General features: G+C 37.4%; 1 protein-coding gene across 1 annotated transcript in view; it reads right to left on the reverse strand.

Moving 5' to 3' along the window:
• CCDC172 (coiled-coil domain containing 172) overlaps positions 1-21,302 on the reverse strand; it is a 37,681-nt gene that overhangs the window by 3,340 nt on the left and 13,039 nt on the right. The window contains exons 3-6 of the mRNA XM_040991779.1: positions 17,354-17,470; positions 16,080-16,245; positions 12,942-13,043; positions 12,476-12,578 (exon numbers count right to left, since the gene is read on the reverse strand). Coding sequence (XP_040847713.1) covers positions 12,476-12,578; positions 12,942-13,043; positions 16,080-16,245; positions 17,354-17,470 — 488 coding nt within the window. The remainder of the gene's footprint in view (positions 1-12,475; positions 12,579-12,941; positions 13,044-16,079; positions 16,246-17,353; positions 17,471-21,302) is intronic.

A 21,302-nucleotide genomic window follows, 5' to 3' on the forward strand; every position in this document is an offset into this window, starting at 1 on the left:
CATATATGACTGGATTAAAAATACAGCATTTTTTGTCTTCCACTTGCTCCACCTGTTCCTTCATTTTTGTTTCCCCTGTTGCTGCATACATTTGTTTTATTTTTCATGGTTGCATTCTATAGCTTCTATTATTTATAGCTATTATTAAAATTTCGTGGAGTTTTAGCTGGTTTGTAAGACAGAAGGTTAGGCTGCTACTTGCAAAGCCTGCATTCACAGCAGAGCGCTGACTTGGGCCTAGGCTTCTCTGCTTCTAATCCTGCTCCCCGCTAACGTACCTGGGAAGGCAGTGCAAAACAGTCCAAGCACTTTGGAACTTTTCACCCAAATGATAGACCCAGAGGAGCTTCTGACTCCTGGCTTCTGCCTGGTCCTGAAGCCCTCTGTGGAAATAACCAGTGGATGGGAGATCTCCATCTCTCCCTCTGTGTTGCTCTCTCTTCCAAATAGCTTCTCAGCAGATTACTGTGTACTGTCTAGTAATATAATGTAGCTATACTTACAGGGTACTACTCATAGCAGTACTTTTCCTATTCCACCTTTGCATTTTTTCTATTACCATCACACATTTTTCTTTCATATATGCTATAAACCTAAAATATATTGCGACTATATTTGCTTTGGCCATTTATCTTTCACAGCAATTAAAAGTGAAAAGGAACCTTTTATATTTATCTTCATCTTAATTCTTCCTGAGGCTTATTTCTTTGTATAGTGAAGCTTCTAATATCATATTACCTCTTTCTGAAAATTTGCAGTAGCCTATATTTGCAGTACAATTGGTTGGCAAAGAATTAAACCTACATGTATTTGTCTAACAATACATTCATTTAATTTCTGAAAGATACTTTCACTGAGAATTTTGAGCTGCCAGCTCTTAATTTCATTAAGATGTCTCATGATTTGCTTGGCTTCTAATCAGAATCTATTGTAATTCTTTTAAGATTTATTTATTTAAAAGGCAAAGTGACAAGAGAGGAAAAGAGACACACAAAGAAAGGGAGATTACACCAACTGGTTAATTTTCATGAAATCTGCAATAGCAAGGGCTGGGTCACACTGAAACCTGGAGTCAGAAGCTCCAGCTGCATCTCCCGTATAGGTACCAGAGGCTCAGGCACTTGAGCCATATTCTGCTGTCTTCCTAGACTCATCAGCAAGAAGCTGGATCAGAAGTAGAGCAACTGGGACTTGAATTCCAGTAGAATGCTTGCATTGCAAACGCCAGTAGGCTGCCCCAGTCTACTAAAATTCTCACTTTCCTGTTGGTATATAATGTATCTTCTTTCTTCATCTTCCCTGTTTACCTTTCTCAGTTCACATACTATACATATATAGATTATTTTCTGATACTTGGGGCACTCTGAGATTCTTACATCTGTGGGTACAATTTTTCATTACCATCGTACAGTTAGTTCTCTGTCATTTCACTGACATACAGAACAACATACATGAACCTCAAATACAATATACTAAATTTTCAAAAGCCATACACCCAAGAGGCCAAACTGCATATCATTTCATTTGTACTACAAACCAGAAGGGGTGAATTGGAAAAAGAAAATAGATTAGTACTGGGAGTGAATTGCAAGCAATTCTTACCTGTAGCAAAGGGTAAGAGCAGGAAAAGAAGATAAATCAAGGACTAGGACTGGACTGCAAGAAATTATTATAAATGATCAAAAGGAAAAATTCTAGCACAATTTTGCTTGTTCAAAGTGATGCACTAAACTCCTTGTCAGAACACAGTCCCTGCAGGCGAGCTCAAGAACCAAGGCAAAGAGCAGCTCAGACTAGGTCAGGTTACAGTACGCACCGGCATACCTGTGGCTCAGGTCTCAGGGCAGGCTAGGCTGGGACAATTTATAATACCCACTGGCAATTTGAGAACCAGCACAGGGTGCAGGACAGGTCAGGTTGGGTCACAGCGCCAGCCAGTAAACATTAGGGCCAGGACCAGGGGCTGGCTAGGCTGGGTTGGGTGACAGTGCTACCCAGTAAGCATTAGGGCCAGGACTGAGGGCTGGCTAGGCCGAGTTGGGTAGCAGCACCCACTAGTGCAAGCTGAAACTGGCTAGACTAGGCTAGTGCACCTACTGGCAAATGACAAGGTGAAATGGGCCAAGCAAGATTGGGCCACTGTGTCTACCACCGCATGCAAGACCTGGTGTTGGGGGGATGCAAGTCCTGCAGGGGAGCTGTGGGTACTCTCCTGCTGGGCCACTGCTCCTGCTGGTGAGCCTGAGAACTGGGACTGGAGGCAGACCAAGCTGGGCAGGGTGATAACACCTGCTGGTCTGCATGTGAACTGGGTTGTGGCTGGTTTTGTGCCCACTGGTCTTCATAAGAAATGGGGCTAGAAATAGATCTGACCTAGCAATTGTAATTATCAGGGTGAAAGTGGGGAGATGTGGGTGACAGAACAAACTGGGCCCCCATACAAGTGGGTGCACACACAAGGGATAGGTCTGAGAACGCCTTGGACTAGATTTCTTTGAGGGTCCCAACTAATTCACTGAACTCATAACTCCAACTATGGAGAGAGTGGCAGGACCTGTAGCCTGACAACGGGGTGCATCTTCAAAACTGGACCTCCTCAGTGGCTTTGATGGAGCAAGGGACGGCATACCCAGAGGCACACGGAAGACAGATCAGACTAGGGAGCCTGCAGAAGACACCAGGTCCCACAGTAGAGGAAGGAAGGCAGAACAAGTCGATCAACTCCCCAGTGAAACATGACAGCAAATATCTGAGTAAACGCAGATTCAGAGGAGGACTGTGTCAAACAATGGACCTTGGAAGGAGATCCTCATCCCTGCATTTGCAAGACTGATGGCATTTCAGAACTACTGAAACACTTGAGCAGAACTGTTGAGGGGTGTTCCACATCAGAGACTTCGGGATGACGTCAGGTGGCCGTTCCCCATGCCAGGGTGCTAAGGCTATTGGGAGGCTGGGTGTGGCTTCTCCTCTTGTATCTCCTTTTCACCAAAATACAGGAAGAAGGGGGGGAAAGTGGACACAAAGGTCTCACCCAGTTTCCCTTGATCCTGAATCCTTCCCACACTAATCAATTATGTAAACATTATCAAAAATCAAACTGAAAAACAAACCAAAAAAATATCCCCCAAATGATGCATTACGGTAAATTTTACTGTGTATAATTTATTTCAACAAGCTTGTCTTTTCTAAAGGCAATAACAAGAGTCCAGGTTACTAAAGGATAACAACAATCACCTAACTTTAAAAAAATGTGGGAAAAAAAATCAAAATAAAACACCCCCAAAAAAATCAAAATAAACCACCCAAAAGCTAACCCACACAAGCAGTCAAAGTGCTGAAGATAAATACTACAAAATGTCATCTTACAACCATATGATTGGCAACAATTAGTTAATCTGAAAATTATTTTTGGAAAACAAAAATCAACTGAGAATTGTTATACGGTGTAATCACTTTGAAAAAATATGAGGTTCAACATTCACAGGCCCAACAATTAGAAATTACAACACACACACACACACACACACACACACACCTTAAAGAAATTCTTGTGTTTGTGTGCCAGTTTGGACACATCAGTACTGCTTCCCACAGCATAAGTCTGGAAGGCCAAATGTTCTTAAAACATTATGAGAAAGTTGTGCTATATTCACCAACATACTTAAACTCAGTAGTGTTGAATTAAAAAGTCCTGTATAGTACACCATTAGCACATAATTCAAACATGCAAAATCAACCAGGATATTGTTGGATCATGTATAAACATTATAAATAAATTATATATAAGCATATGATAAAAATTTAAATAAATGATAACACTATAATAAATAAAATTTAGCACAAGAAAAATTAATCAAATAAGCCTCATAATACTGTACAGGACATTATTTACAAAATTTAGAAAACCTGTGGTAATAAAGGGAATATAAAAGAGGAACTACAGCTAAATAGAGTTAGTGGTAATATTCTGGTTAGTTCACAAATGTTCATTACATTATTACATTTTACAGACTATTTATCATTTATATACATTATTTTAAGAACTACTAGGAAAGAAAAATACATTATTTATAATAAGAATTAATGGGAGAATAATGTCTAAGAATGTGAGGTCCACTGTTTCCTGAACTTTTAAGAATTAAATAGTAAGTAGGAATCCTAAAGCAATGCTTAATTAGGAAAGAGAAGAAGTTATTCTGAGCACTAGATGTTTACACAAAAATAAAAACTCTTGTAATCAATATTTTTAATGAGTAAATGGGAGATCAAACAGAGAGTTACAATGCACCATGGATGGTACAACGTACCAAGGATGCTGTTACCACGATGTAACTAAAGCTTACTTTTAATATTAAAATGGTTTCAAGCAGAATGATATATACCTTTCTTCCCATTATGTCAATACTGTCCATCCCCCTTTTCAATTCTAATGGGCTGCAGATTCTGCAAGGTCTTTCAAGCCCATTGAATTGGAATGTGTTCGCTTTCCTTTTCAGCTACCTAACAAGAATGAGAGACTTCCAAAATTAAGAAGGGCATTCAGAGAAAATTATAGGAAGTATTTCTCTATTCAGCATATAATCAAGCTGTAGAATTTAGAACTTCACTTAAAGATTGCTGTTGCTAGCTTTAAAACAGGCTAGATGATAATGGTATGAATATTAATACATTTGCAGCTAGCTGAAGCAGTACAATGGTGAGCACATCTCTTGCATGCTCCAGCGCTTGGGCTGATTATTTACGGGACTCAAGGAGGACTTCACTCAAACACTACAGGACAACTCAGTCCGTTTGCACTGGTGATCACCACCTTTCTCTATATTATCGAGTATCTGCCAGAGCGGGTCAGTACCACCTGTTTGCCTATATTTTAATGATACCCTGCAGCATTACAACATGTTTTTTTTTCAATTGCTTCTCAGGATCATAGAAAAGCATGAAAAAACAGTACAAATAATAGTGCCCTCCTTAGAGAGAAGACTACACAAAATTAGCCAAAGCCCTAATACCCACATTCAAATGTTGTCAAAATGTAAGTAAATTTAATTTCATTACTTAACTTCCATACAATAATGATTACACAATTTCGCCTCCCGGCTTGTTCTCTTGGTTAGTGCTATCATATCCATTTCCTCCAGTAAACTGCATGTGTCAGTCAATGACATTTAATACAGATATGCAGTTCCCCACCTGGCTTTGTCACAGTTAACTTACTAATTTATGGTAGGGCATTTCAGTTTTTCATATTTTTTTCTACCACAAATAACATCACCATAAAGGTTTTTGTGAATTGAACTTCTTCTATACCTAGAATTGCTTTCCTCAGGTTAGAGCTAAAATGAAGTTTATGGGTCAAATTGCATTAACATTACAAAAATGCCTGGCAATAATTTATATCTATTAAATTACACTCCAGATATATGCCAGTAATAATTGAGCTACCTATGTACCACACTTTTGTCAATTAGAAATATCACCAAAATATAATATAAAAATGAGAGCAGTTGGTTTAAAATAAATATAACTAAATTACCTTGCTTTATTTGTCTTAGTAACACAACAACTAGCATAGCGCTTGCTAGAAAGTAAATGTTTAATATGATGACACTTGATAAATTTCATGGAAAACAGGAATTAAAGAATAGTTTTTACCAAAAAATGTCTGATATTCATATATAGTTTTTTCACATTATATATTTTCCACTAACTTTCTGGATTGCATCCAAATGTATTTATTGGACAAACGCATGCAGGAAAAGTGAGTGATTTTGGAGTTTCCTTGCAGATTTCTTAGCAGTTCATTTAGTAAACTACCATCCCTTGCTTGTTGTGAGTATAATTTTCCCTCAATTTATCATTCCACACTGATGACTTTTTTCATACGTGAAACCCTAACTCTTTGGTTTCCATAACCATACTACAGACTTAATAAGTAGCCGTTTCCACTTTCCACTAGTTTTCCATGGCTTGACTTTCTTTAATATTAGTTCTCAATAGTAATGCATCCAAAAAATATTTAAGTGCCACTTAAACACAAAATTACTTCTTCTTAAAGTTATAGAGGTGATACTCTTTCATAATCTGTTTCTGATGATGGATCTGAAAGATGAATGTGTGAAAGTGGATTTTTCAATTTTCTAATTATGCTGTCTCTCAGTCCAGGCCAAGAGAGACCCGGTAAAAACCTGTGAAGGTGCAAGTCAAAGCAGAGGGCACTGACGAGAAGGTGCTGGGAGAGCGAGGGGTCCTCACAGCATCTCCCCCATTCCAAATCATGGGCTGGGTGGGTCCAGCATCTCCTTCTCCCACATATGTTCTGTCATCTTCCCTATCCCCGCAGCCCTCTGCTTACAAAGGTATTTGCGTGTGAATGGGGTCGGGAGTGTCATGATATTAAATATACCAACGAATTTAGAAAACAATTGTTGCCAAATATCACATAATTAACAAAATTATTTTAGAATAGAGGGGCTAAATTGGCACATTTATATCAGAATATAACTTTCAAAATAATCAATTGAGACTATCACCAAAATGTCCTCTCTATTTACTTAGAAGCTTTAATAACTACAGTATGTGCCAAGAATTATAAAACAGGAGATCTCTGTTAGCTTGAAGGCTACATAATCAATGCTGTAGAGACACTTTTGCTAGTGAATAAATGATGAGGCTTTACCAGAAAAGATGCAGAGTCAACAAAAATATTCCACAAAACACATAACTAAAAATTATCCTGGAACTAAATGGGGATTTGTTTATTTTATTCGTTTTCAAAAAAGAGAGAGAATATTATATAAATGTAGACTGAATAACATGTCCTATTATTCTACCAAATGGTGCTACTATAAGTAATTTTTATAGAAACATTCATGCAAGTATTGAAGGACACATTTACAAAACACATCTAATTGTAAGTATTTCAAAACCATCTTGTGCATCCATTCATGAAACTGTATTAATATAAACATGCCATACTTTTACAGTGATGTTGAGAAGAACTCAGTGGATCAGAACAAGCTTGAAAATTGTATTTAATAGTTTGCAAAGCAAACTGCAGGCCAGTTACTATGAACCTAGGATCCCATTTTTACAAAATATATACACAGACATATGTCTATGGTGTGCCCGTGACACATCCAGACACAGAGAATAAGTAAATTCTGACAGGACATATGCCAAACTTTTAACAATGGCCACACCCTAGACAACAAGAACAAAGTAATAAAAGAGGAGACTTCTTTATAGCTTCATGATATTTGAATTGTTTATGTAATCAATGTAGCCCTGCCACTCTAATAATTTAGACAGATAGATAAATGTAATTCCATAGACACAAATCCATATTTAGTCAGCTAAAGATATTTGCATGTGTAAGTATATAATCTGAATAGTATCTTGCAAAGAAGTGGAAAGTATTATCAAATCATAGCACACTTATGCTTTCTTTTCAATCAAGAACCATCAATTTGACCCCTAAAATCAATTTAATTATTTTTCTTCACTGAAAAGGCAAAAGCGCTGTCCTGCAGTGTCCCATTGATACACAGAAGAGGCTCTGAGTAGCAGGTATAGATCAACTTCTATGAAACTCCATTATAACCAGACTTTTTAAAAAAAATCACGCAATCTTTAAATGTTCAGAATGAAAATCTGATGCTATTGACTTTTCAGCTTTTTTTTCTGGAACAAGCTTCCTGCTGTATTAAACAAGCACAAATATTACCTATAAGATGTAAAACCTTTCTAAGGAGCTTTGTCGGTTACAAAAGAAAACAGCTGAAGTGTTTATTAAAATTCCATGTTATTGTTTGAAATAAATTAAAAATTATCATCAAGAACTGTATTTTAGGTATTCAGTAAAAATACAAAATAGTCTTAAGAGTGTTTGAAGGAGTCTAACTTTTCTTTCTAAAATATTACCACTTCAAAGCATAGCGGAGATTGGGCCAATGTTGTGCACCATGGGTTAAGCCACTGCCTATAATGCCGGCATCCCATGTGGACACCAGCTTGAGTCCTGCTGGCTGTTGCACTTCCAATTTGGCTCCCTAATGGTTTGCCACAAAAAGCGAAGGATGGTCCAACTACTCCAGCCTCTGCACCCACAAGGGAAACCTAAATGAAATTCCTGGATCCTAGCTTCAGCCTCCCCCAGTCCTGGATGCTGTGGCCTTACGGTAGTAAAAGAGGATTGATCTCTATTTATCTCAGTATCTTCCTCTCTTTTATTCTGTCACTCTGCCTTTCAAATAAACAAATCTTTTTTTAAAGATAAGGGAAGTATAAACTCAATATCTGTTACTGATACAGCAAGTCACTGGAAACTGTAGATTACATCTGAGGGCAAGGATTTCCTAAACTTGAACCCCAGACTAGTTTAACTGACATCATGAAAGACAGCACTGAGCCCCACATGCTTCCCTCATGGAGTCCTGCCACTGTAACACTTTAGGGATGGTGAAGCATGCCCAGAGGCAAGCAGATTTCCAAAAGACAGGAAAAGGCAGGAGCTGGCTCCCAAACTCCCAGGTTAAGTCATTCATCTACACGTTAGGATAAGCAAGGAAGGCTGGGGTATGTCAGAGGGGTTAAACCGAGAATATCTGTTTCTAAACTGAAGAAAAAATATCAGGAGTAAGAAGAATTCCATTCTGAAATGAAGCCATCATATTGGTCTGAATGTATTACATCTTTGGAAATACATGAAGGATTTTTATAATTTTTGTCATAAACATTTAATATAGGTAGACTCAACAACTGGAGTATATATGCTTTAAAACCATGTTTTAGTATTTGAGATGAAAAATCACGATCAAGAACTATATTTTGGTAACTGTAACACGGGATGAAAATTAAAAACAATAGGTTTGGAGTGTTTGAAGGAGTTCAACATATAAAACACTTCTGAAAAAAAAAAAACTTAGAGATTGAAAAGTAAACAAGAAGTGAAGGGAGATCCCAGGTTAGTGAGTTAGCCCAGTAAGATAACTGTCACAGAACAGGTAACCAGTTCCTGTGAGCGCAGAAAACAAATCAAGACAGGAAACTACTGGTAATTTGTAACACTCATTTACACTTACACTTATTCAACATCTACCATATATTCTAGTCTTATCAGAGTATATTTGGTGAACAAAACAGACTATATCCTTCCTACTGAGCGCTTTATAGAGATAGAAGAGATAGGCATTAACAAACTAGACATGTAAGTACTGCAGTTATACAGTGGAGCATGTACAACAAAGGGAAAAATACAGGGTATTATTGGAGAAAATAATATCACATAATTTAAATCACGGAGAAGTGGGGGCTTCCCTGAGGAAACATTTCAACCAAGACTTCTGGATGGAACCTGTCCAAGCAGGTAGGAGATAGATAAACAGATAATTAAGAACAATGGAAGGAATGTACAAAGATAGGTGAAAGAAAGTTTCCTTATTGAAAGAGCAGTAGAACAAGCGCATCATGGATGGTGACATCACGGAGGTGGTCGAAGGCCATACCACTAACATTCATGTCGGCCACGCTGAGAATTTGTGCTTTTTCATGTTTGTCAAAGCAATAACTTTAGTAAGAATAATATAATTCAATTTACAATGGATTGGAAGCTACAAGGGTGATGGAGGAGAAGAAAGGATTGCTATGGAGAACCAGGGGAAAGGGCTCTTAGTGGGCCCAGCATGGTGGCCTAGTGGCTAAAGTCCTTGCCTTGTATGCGCCAGGATCCCATATGGGCACTGGTTCTAACCCCAGCTGCTCCACTTCGCAACCTGCTCCCTGTTTGTGGCCTCAGAAAGCAGTGGAAGATGGTCCAAAGCCATGGGACACCGCACCCTCATGGGAGACCTGGGAGAAGCTTCTGACTCCTGGCTCCAGATCAGCTCACCTGTGGCCATTATGGTCACTTTGGGAGCGAACCAGCAGACAGAAGATCCTTCCCCCTGTATCTCCTCTCTGTATGTCTGACTTTCAGTAAAAATAAATAAATAAATAAATCTTAAAAAGCAGGGTGGGGGAGCTTTTAGACGGAACCTGATAGAAGCAATGACATAAAAAAGCGGAAAAATACAATAAATATTTCAGAGATAAAAGCAGTAAATCAAAATAATGATCTGTGGGTAAAGTCAGAATGAGATTTGTGACATGTCAAAAAAACCTGCTATACTTGATATGAGCAACATCCAGAAAACAAAATGACATGAGTGCTGGTCTGTAAAGAGGAGCTGCGCTTCGGCTGAGGCTGCAAAGTGTGACAAGTTCAGTGCTATCCCCTTTATTCAGATATTGTGGTCTCCAAACATATTCCCCGTGGGTAAGTGGGGAATATTATACTGTTTTTTCCTATACATACCCATCTAATGCATAAATAGGCATACTCAGATACTACCAACAATTAACTTAAAAATAGAACAATTAAAACAATGTACTCTAGAAAAGTTATATGAATATGGTCTCACTCTCTTGAAAGAGTAAAGAAAAACATTAACATATTTGAATTGCAGTTTTCATAAGAAACAAACTTCAGAAAGCATAATCACAGGTAAGCGGGGACTAATACAAAAAAATAAGCTCAAAGAAATGAACTAATCTTAAGATTCTCACGTTAATATGAGTAGAATTACAACATCATCAGAAATGAAACTGATTTTTTCCTAGAGGAACTTTTGCCACATCCCACTTCTGTCCCTGAGCACATGTGGCAACTCCTAGAGACACTGGTTGTCAAAACTTGAGGGTGGGGAGTCCAACTGTCATCAGGTGGTCAGAGGCTAAGGATGCTACTAAATATCATACAATCATAGGGCAACTCCTCACATCAAATAACCTGACTTCAAATGTTAACAGTGCCAAATCTGAAGAATTCTGCCATAAAAAATAATATTCATTGTAGACACATTAAACTTGAAAAATTAAAAACAATACAACTATTAAGGAATATAAATTTAACAACAGATTACAAGAAGACCATGATATTCCAAATTTTCAAAACAAAATCAGCTTAATTTTGGTCTTCACGATGAAGTTCTTGCCATCCTGAGCTTCCTGTTGTTATACTAATGATAAGATTGACGGTGCTCTATTGTAAAATCTTCACACTCAATAATTTTGTTGTGCACACTTAGGAAAAGCCTTTATGAAATATTAGAATAGAGGAAATACACATAAGAAAAAGTGGAAATGGATAAATATTGACATTCCATTTCATTTAACTGCTACAATACAATGAATGGACTAAGTATACAACCAATGGTGTTTTCCATGTAAATCTCCTGTGTCACCATTGGTGACGGAAAAAAGCATATCCATAAACTTTGTGTCTTTAACCCAACTAAGGGAAAATTTCATAATAAACTCACCAAACTGGAGTTCACACTGGAAGTCCTTATGGTATAGCAATAATGATACCAAAAGGCACTATCATTTTCAAAAATTTAAACCAATCAATGAACAGATTATCATTACTGAAACTCATTCTCCATAGAGCATCCAAGTGACTGATATTTTATGCTTATGAAATTTAACATAAAATTAAACTTAAGAAAATTTTCTCACAATCTACTAAAGTGTTGGACTAAGGCAATACATTGCTAATTTGCAGCATTTGTTCAGCTCTGGTACACATATTTTCCATATGACTTATATGAAAGAAAGCTTCACTTGCTTCTTCAGATTCAATAATGACATTTCTTTTCTTGTATTCAAATTATGCCTAGGAAGTATAGGCAGGAATTTCTTTAAAATAAAGCAATGAATACTAAATTACTGATAAACAACACCCAAATTTTTAAAAAACCTGCAGTATTCTCTTCTTATATTTATGAGTATGTAATTTTAGAAATCAGCCATTATCTCATTATTGAAATGTATATAAAGCAGCTGAACATTCCATATTGAAAATACATTTCCATTATTTAGTAATAAAACCACAATAATGAATTTGAATACAAGATTAGACTGTGATTTTTTCCCTGAGAATCTAAAAGCATTAAAAATAGTTTCTTGTCTTAAAATTTTCATTAATATAAAGAAAACAGATTTCATATATTTAATAAGCACAGTTCTAAGAAGATAACCATATTTCCTTGTCTCAATTTTCCTCCTTCATTTTCCTTTAGCTTCTGCAAAGACAGAATTTTAATTCACTCTATAACCACAGGCTTAATTCACCACTACCTATAATTTCAACAAGTAAAGTCGGAAGACCACAGTTCCACAGGAGTATAACTCATCCCTCTGTCACCCCAAAATTAGGAATAAAACAAAAAAAAGTTGCATTATCTACTGGCATGAGAAATGCAATATAATCTTCAGTTTCTGGCCAGGCAGTGCTTGCATGTTTCAGATTAAAGAAATCATGTCTTCATTTGAATGTTTTTAAAAAAATACATATCTATGCATTTATCTTTATTTTCAAACCTATTTAAGTTGAAAAATTACCCAATTTTATACCAACATAAAATAAGTAACTCACCTTAGACATTCAGCATCATTTTGAGGCTTTTCATTGATTTTTATCTTTTCTTCCTCTAGGTATTTAGTAGTGTGAATGGCTTCATTCTCTTCATCTTCAAAAGCTAACCAATTAAGAAAATTCTTAGAAAATTAAATATAGATATTAGCTTTCTTTACTGAAGAACAATACCATAAATGTTGGTGCTTACATGTAAAATGTATATAACAATAATTATTATTTTCTATTTTATATAGCAATTAAAGACACCAAGCATTCTAAACATGTCTAAAATTTTTGACTTAAAAAATGCCAGCTCTTAAATAAATTTCTGCTCTAACAGACAGCTGAGTGCTTTTTCTACTCCTGTGTAATAGCAATAGTTGCACTAAATTCCACTGAGCTAATATATTTTGGAAAAATATGATGCTATCATGGGTATATAATTTGATCCCTAAATTATTAAACTGATTCATGAAAATGATACCTTTAAGTTTTCTCTGAAGCATAAATAATTCTTCAATCAATTCACTCTTTTGTTTCTGAAGTTCATTTAACTGGTCACTGTCATGTTCCATTGATTTCATTTCTAGAAACAAAATTGAAAGCATAAAGAAATCTGAAGAAATTTAACCAAGGAAGTGAAACATCTGGACACTAAAGGCTTTAAGACACTGATGAAATCAAAGAAGATACAAACAAACGGAAAGATACCCCCTGTTCATGGACTGGCAGAACTAACAGTGGTAAAATGCCTACAATATACAAAGCAATGTACAGATTCATCTCAATGCCCATCAAAACTATCATAGCATTCTTTACAGCAATGTGGGGGAGAAATCCTAAAAATCTTGAAATAAGACAGTATGGTAAATATTTTCTCTTTGTCTTAATTACATCAACAATCATTACCACTTTGTCGTTAGTGAAGATTTATGCAGCACATAATCAATTTTAAGCCCCAATGGCTTCCTTTGATCACCTACGAAATAATACTCAATATTTCAACAGCAAATACAAGGTTTTTCACATAGGTTCATTATCAGAATTCTAAGGAAGTTGCTTTCTATTTCCAGTTTTTTGAGAGGGATTTTTTTGTTCTTTTTTGTGTTACCTGAAAGGCAGAGACAACAGATGCACACACTGACAGAGACAGACCTTCCATGTGTTGGCTCACCTCTAAATGCCCCAAGAGCCAGCACTCGGCTAGGCGAGGCGGAAGCCAGGAGCCAGGACTCAGGCCTTCACAATCGTTTCTTCCCAACTCCTGCTGCCTCCTGGGGTGTGCAGAGAAGGACTTGAACCAGGCACTCCAATATGGGATCTGGGCATCTCGAGGGGCAGCCTAACTTCCATGCCAAATGTTCACCCCTCGGAGTTTTCATTGTGCATGAATCTTGAATTTTGTCAAATAATTTTCCTACATTTATTTTTTTTAAATAATTGATTCATTTTGTTACTATGAAATATTCTACTGGCTGTTTTTAAATGTGAAACAAATTTTTAAACATATACCTTGATTGACATCTACTTGGTGGCCATTATATATCATCATTTTAGAACTTTGATGGCTTTTTATTTGCTAACTCATTGTTAGGGCTTCTCTATATTTATAAAGGATGTATGTCTGGAGTTTTCTCAAAATGTCTGCCTGGCTTGAGATTAAGGTAATTCTGGCCTCATAAAATGAGATGTGTTGTGTCCTCATTAAACTCAGGCTTCTCCAAGGACGCAAAATTAACAGAGCGCATCTGCGTACACAGACACACACATGTTTATTATAAGGAATGGGCTCAAACCAGAGGGAGACTGGTCAGTCCCAAGATCTTTGGCTGAGAACCCAGAGCTCAAGGACTGCCGACAGTGCAGCTCTACCTTCAGTGTGGAAGGCCTGAGAATCCGGAGCTGAAGGAGTAAGTTCCATTGGTCCCAAAGCCAGCAGGCCTAGATTCTGAAAGAGCCAATATTTCAATTTTATCCAAGGTCCTCCTGCTGTAAGCACTGGCATTCCATGTGGGCACTGATTCCTAACCTGGCTGCTCCATTTCAAGTCCATGCCCCCTGTAAGGGCATGGAGAATGGTAAACAGCCTTGAGACCCTGTCCCATGTGAAGGACCCTGAGGAAGCTCCTGATTTCTGGCTTCAGACCAGCTCAGCTCCAGCCACAGTGGTTATTTGGGGAGTAAACCAGCAGATGGGAAGATTTTCCTATCCTTCCTCCACTTTGTTTAAAAAAAAAGAGCCTTTCCAAATTAGATATAAAATTAACAAATTTGAAAAAAAAAATAAGAGGAAGAAATAATATTGTAAGAGATTTCAAAAAGTCTGGAAAATGGAATTAAAAGATTTTCTTTGGTGTGAATAATATTGAAATCCTTGCAAAAGTTTTATATAATATACATTTAACAGAACTTTCTGAAGATCCCTCATATCTCAGAAAGCCTTGTGGGTTTTGTCTTGACATTATGAACCTCATTAAGATGCACATGATGCCCGCAAGTCTTAACAGAACTGTATTTGCATAAACACCACCCAAAGCTTGGACTGAAAGGAGCAGTCAAACATGAAAAAGGGGCACTTGAAGACTCTTCTACAAGAGCAAAGCAGGCTGAGGAAATGAGCAGCTGCAAGCACATACCTTCATTTTAAAAAGGAATGATCAAGAAATAGAAGCCAAAGCAACAAGGTGTGGCCAAGAGCCTTGCAAAATTCTTCCCATCCAGGAGGAGGACCAGTACTAACTAAGGCATTTCCAATTTTTGCTGGGTTGGATTCCACAGTTGCTAGACATCAATGACTCACATGTTTCTCCTAATTTCTCTCTAAGATATGCCTATCTCAACAGAGTACACTGCTACAAGAAAAATAACTACTTTCCTTCATTGTGAGGTCTTAAAGCCAAAAGGAAATATATTCAAGAAGCTATACAAGGAATTATAGTCAAGAAAGCTCATCTGCAACTGAACCTGATTTAAATGAGTACAATGAGCTAATTATACAACAGAATCTTAATGTCTAACAGAAGATGTGATTTATCTTTGATTTTTCCCTATTTCTGTATACATCCACCAGTGATAAAGTACTGTTATTCTTCCTGAACACCTCTTTTTTGGTAACTGCTTTAATTTGGCATCTTGTGACAGATTACATCTACATACAGCAGTATTTCTGAGATGAAATTCCCACCCCGTGATCCTCCCCACACACTTGTGTAACCTTATTTCAGATCGTACTGGACTGATGATAGAACAAGGAACACAGGAAGAGCCCAAACCCTATCCCAGACTGCATCACACTGGCCTGTACATATCTGCTTATATACTTGCTTCTTCCACCGCAGTGCTACATCCCAAGGACCTAGCACAGTGCCTAGCTCAAAGCAGCAGTTTTCTGCCCCTTGAAAGAATGACCAAATGCTCATGTTCTGTGCACTTCTAAAGAATTTAAGAGTGCTTACCATAAAAGACACATATCCTAAAGGAAAATCAGGATAAAAGTTTAAAAATAGCTATACAATGACTGAATTTGCTTATGAAAAAGTTAAATTCTTGGAAAATTCATTTATCCAAAGTCAATTATTTCGATTAATACCAGACAATCGAGGCAGTGTTATGTGATTCATACCCCTTTTCAAAGTGTCTGCCTGGTTTTCCAAGACAGATATTTCAATTCTGACATTCTCTTTCATCAGAAACTCTCTTTTCCTGGTAATGTCATATTCATTGTTAAAATCTGTGATTTCCTTAAGGAACTTTTCCTCTTCATGCGTTGCTTTCTTTTTTGTAGTTTCCTGAAAAAACAGAAATAAAAGATCAAACATAGGTAGTGGGTACGATAATTACTTAAAATATCATTTACAATTATTAAAATAAAAAATGTATTTAGATTTTCTAGCACTATTGTTCTATTTTTTAATAAGCCTGAAGCATGATAATCAAAAAGTTAGGCTTAAAGTTCTTAGTGATTTTACTGAGATAAAATCATATCACTCACATATGCCATTTTATTATTATAATATAAAATTGGGTGGTAAAATAATTTCATGATCAAACTTGAAAATTTAAATACTCAAGAGAATTAATGCTTTACAGAAAAAAACACAAGCAGGATCTAAAGAGGAAAAATGTTTTTTATTTATTTTAGTTTGAAAGGAGACTCAGAGAGTGAGAGACTTAAAAAGAGAGGCAAAAACAGAGATGTCTCACTCCCTGATTTATTCCCCAACACCTGCAGCATCCAGGTAGAGGGCGGGCAGAAGCCACAAGCCGGAAGCAGCAACACAGCTGGCCCAGCCCAGGCCCTAGGGTGTGGACGTCTTATGTACCATTTTAACCACTATTCCAAAGGTCCTCACTCCTGAGGAAACCTTTTAAAATGTGGAGAAGAGAGGTGAATTTACAGATTCATCTGGAAATCAGTTCTAAACAACTGTTTATATTTTATTATATATCAGTAAAGCATGGAAATAAGAACTGCCAAATGTGTTTTCTTTAAAATGTCAATTAATCACTTCACATCTCTAAACCTGCCTTGTCATCCTGCTCCAAGGTAAGATAAAGGATAACAAAGCCAGCCTCTCACTGGCACCCAAGCACAAGCCTGAAGCGTGAATCGTTCTGTCTCAAACCAAACTCTTAGAGCTGGAAATGTTCAAAATCAGCTTTGCAGTTTTTTAATGCTCATTAAATTGCAAATAATTCCCACCTCTCCTCCTGCCAATCGAATTCCTTCAAACTATATCAACTGATTTTAAATATCATTCAATGCTTTTCTGTAGACACTGAACAGCAATATTTGCCAATACTCTTGAGGATGATTTTGTGAAGGTACACCAAAGTACATTTAAATACTTTTGACACAGATATTAAACAGATTTGTCTAAGTGGCTGGAAACTTACAAAGGTTTGAAGAAGCATATTTCTTTGGTCTGTAATTTCACTGCACTGCCGTTCTAAAGCATTTTCATGAGCTTTTAAAAGCTGCAAGAGCAAAGATTTTTCAGAAAACTGCTGAACCTGAAAGTAAAAAGAAAAAAAAGCAGAATGAAACAACTGGACATTGTGGAGTGTCTTATCAATACATCAGACCGACACGCGATAAACACTCTAACGTGCACATTAGATAGCTTATTTTATATGAACTAATTTGTATTATTTTATAAATGTCTTATAATTGTTTAATCTCTTCCCTCAGACAGACTCAAGGGCAGACAGCCTGTCTTCCTCTTCACACACATCTCAAGTGCATAATTTAGGAATCAAGCTACTTGTCTAAGCACATTGAAAATTGTTTTAAAGATTTAGTTCCGATTCATACAATTTAAAAGGAAAACATGGACAAATAAGTCGTTTATACAATATGACTAATAAATTCGTGACAATAGCATCTACAGACTACAGGCAAACCTCAGTACCACGGTGACCTCTGAGAAAGCACTGACTTGTTAATGCCCTGTACTACAGCTCGAGAAGTCATTTTTTTAAATTTTGGTATCTCAATTATAAATAAAAAATATAGTAAATATTATTATTAGACATATAATGTTATTTTGTTTGGTCTTTAAAACGCAGTATCTCCTGAGACATGAACATTGAAACGGAAGCGAGGAAGCTTTGGAAGATAAAAGCTAAAGATGATGCTGGACAAGTTATCTTTCCACTACACTCAGTACTGGCCCGCCAAAGGAAGCATCACTTCCAGCTGAGGCTATTCCCTTCTCTACGGAGAGGAGAAAAAATATTTAAATTCAACTTAAATTGCAGAAAGCAAGATTTATGTTGGTTATAAGAACTTCCTCAAGGTGAGAAACAGGTTGTGAAATCTCTGTCCCAGAAGATACTGAATAGTAAAGAATTTAGGACCAGTGTATTCCAGACACAAAGGGTTGGCTTCAAAGACATTTTGGAATATTATAGCTAAAAAGTCCTAGATATATTTGCACTAGAAGAGAGCCAAAATAAAACAGAAAATATGATCTTACATTTATATAAGATCATAGCACATCTGCATACACCTTTAGTGCTATTCTTGCAAGTCCTATTTTAAGAAAGACATCATAGAGAAAGATTAAAGAGATTTAGTTTACACAACCAAAGGAATTGAGACAAATTAGGAGAGGAAGAGACATATCGGTTGGTATTTCACTAAGAACAAATTAGAAAACATATTACCCTCTATAAAACTGTATACAAATGGGTAGGAATTTTTAAAAGTATGATTATGTATTCTGTTATACTTATTTACCAAAAACAAACAAAAAACCCTAAGGGTATAGGAGATGGCCCCTGGATCTCTGGTTGCCTAGCCCACATAGGAGGCCATAGGAACACGGCACACTGTGCCCTTGGCTGACAGAATGCAACATGGCCTGTCCACTGGGCATGCAACAAGAGCCATGGACTGCACCCCAGTCTCTCTTCCCTACTCTGCTAGGACTTCCTCTGTAAACAACTCTAGGAAGTCAAATGTTACATTCATCCTGCTTTTCAGCAGGTAATGAGTCTGCCCTGAGATACAATTTCTTGTGCTTCCTGACCTTTAATTTCACTGGAGGGTCCAGAAAGTTAGACATATCTGTTAGCCAGTCAAATGCTGTTGTTGGCTGAACGTACTGTCAGGACCACCCTTCTGCCTGCCCTCTTCTCCTATATAAGCTTGTGATGTCTCTCAAATAAATGAACATTCTTCACCACTGGTTTGTCTCAGTGTTTCCGCTGCAGAAGAGCACTGTCGCTCACCCTTTGGTGATCTCAGGGCCTGATGGACTGAAGACCCCTGAGAAAAGGGCTATTTAGTGCTTGCTGTATCAATGAGAATGAATGAGGTCCAGTGAAGGTTATAAACTAATTAGAAGCAAACCTATGAGTAAAACCGAGGCCTTCTGATAAAGGGACATCAGTTTCTGACAGCAGAATGGGAAGTACGCAAACTCAGAAACATTTAGAGATCACACAGGTCTATGGGACTGTGTCAATAACGAAAAGATTCCCTATCCCAGGTCCAGCAGAGCTTCCGAGGAGGGGCCACCTGTAGGACTGCTCCTGTGAACAAGAATCACGGATGCCCACAAAAATGTTTCTGAGACCAAAGACTGGACTTTAATATAAGTGTACTTGAGTAAGGCATGTCACACATTATACCCCTCAGAATCAACTTCCTCAATCCTAATTATGTTCCTGCCACTGGTCTGTTATAAAGATGTGTGTCGGGCCCGGTGCAATAGCATAGTGGTTCAAGTCCTCGCCTTGCACACACCAGGATCCCATATGGGCACCGGGTCTAATCCCATCAGCCCCGCTTCCCATCCGGCTCCGGTGCTTGTGGCCTGGGAAAGCAGTTGAGGACGGCCCAAAACCTTGGGATTCTGCACCCATGTGGGAGATCCAGAAGAGGCTCTGGGTTCCCGACTTCAGATTGGCTCAGCTCCGGCTGTTGCATCCACTTGGGGAGTGAATCATCGGATGGAAGATCTTCCTCTCTGTCTCTCCCTCTCTCTGCATATCCGCCTTCCCAATAAAAATAACATAAATATAAAAAAAAAAGATATGTGTCAAAACCCAAAAATGAAGAAAATGTTAGCTAAAATGAAGCAAATCTATTAGTCAAATTTAATAAAATCTTCTTAAGGACTAAGAAACGAAAGTGCTTTGTTTCAGCTCTCATCAATTAAGAGTCAAAATTGCACTGAGTTCATATCTTCTTTCCTAAAACAACAATAACAAATATCAGAGCTAACATTACAAATTGGAATTTAACTAAAACTTTTACCATGAGTTAAAAACTGAAATTACATACCAAAAGCTAAAACAAACAATATTCAAAAGATTTTTACAATGCTTATACCCATAATTTTTATCTTCCCTAAAACTGTTAATTGACCATTCTGTGGTTTTCCCTATTTCTTTTATGGTGTCTTCATTCCCATTTGCTGTATTATCCTGTGCTTACCTTGCATATCTAAACTTTCTTCTTTTAATCAAGATCTAAAAAGTCTGACAGAGTCAGATAACAGAAAACAGTAACAGTAATTTTAAATTTCACATAGGTTGTGTTACAGCTTGGACAGGATTTGGCTCCCCAAACTCAAGCAAATATTTATACCTGTATTAATGACTAATGAATTCATGATAATATTTGGTGGATTAGCATGGAGGCTTGATTCAATTATGGAATAAGAGGTAGGAGATAGGAGTCTCCTTTGTGATGGAGCAGCTTAAGTTGCCACCTGCCAGCCACACCAGCATCCCATATGAATGCTAGTTTGAGTCCTGGCAATTAACACTTCCAATTCAGCTGCCTTGGTGACATTCCTGGGAAAGCAGATGTCCCAAGCACTTATCGCCCCTACTACCCAAGTGGGAGACACAGACGAAGCGCCAGGCTCTTAGCTTCAGCATGCCCCAGTTATTACGAACCTTTTGGGGAAAGAACCAAGAGATGGAAAATCTCTTTTTCTATCTCACCCTTCTTTCCAAATAAAAAAATGAATACTTTAAAAAAAAGTGCAGCCTTTGGTAATGACTGGATTAGGGTAACAGTTTTAGGGTGGAGTCCGTGATCAAATCGTGATGGCTTTATAAGGACAAATCACAAGGAGGGCAGAAAGTTGAGTGTGTTCCCTGCCTTGCCTCATGTATGTCTGTCCATACACGCCCCCACTGGCCACCTCCACCAGATCATAGCCTAATGTAAGTCTAAATGTCATACCCAACTGAGCCAATACGGAGGAGTGCTGAACACTGTGAGATTTGAAAAGTCCTTTATTTGCTAGTGGTCCAGAGTAGGCTCATGTCACCAAATATCTTTCAACCTGAACTACAGAACAGCAGGGTTTATAAGGGTAAAAGC

This window comes from Ochotona curzoniae, unplaced genomic scaffold, assembly GCF_017591425.1.
Source record: "Ochotona curzoniae isolate NIBS_2020 unplaced genomic scaffold, NIBS_Ocur_1.0 contig_66, whole genome shotgun sequence".
Classification (NCBI taxonomy): domain Eukaryota; kingdom Metazoa; phylum Chordata; class Mammalia; order Lagomorpha; family Ochotonidae; genus Ochotona; species Ochotona curzoniae.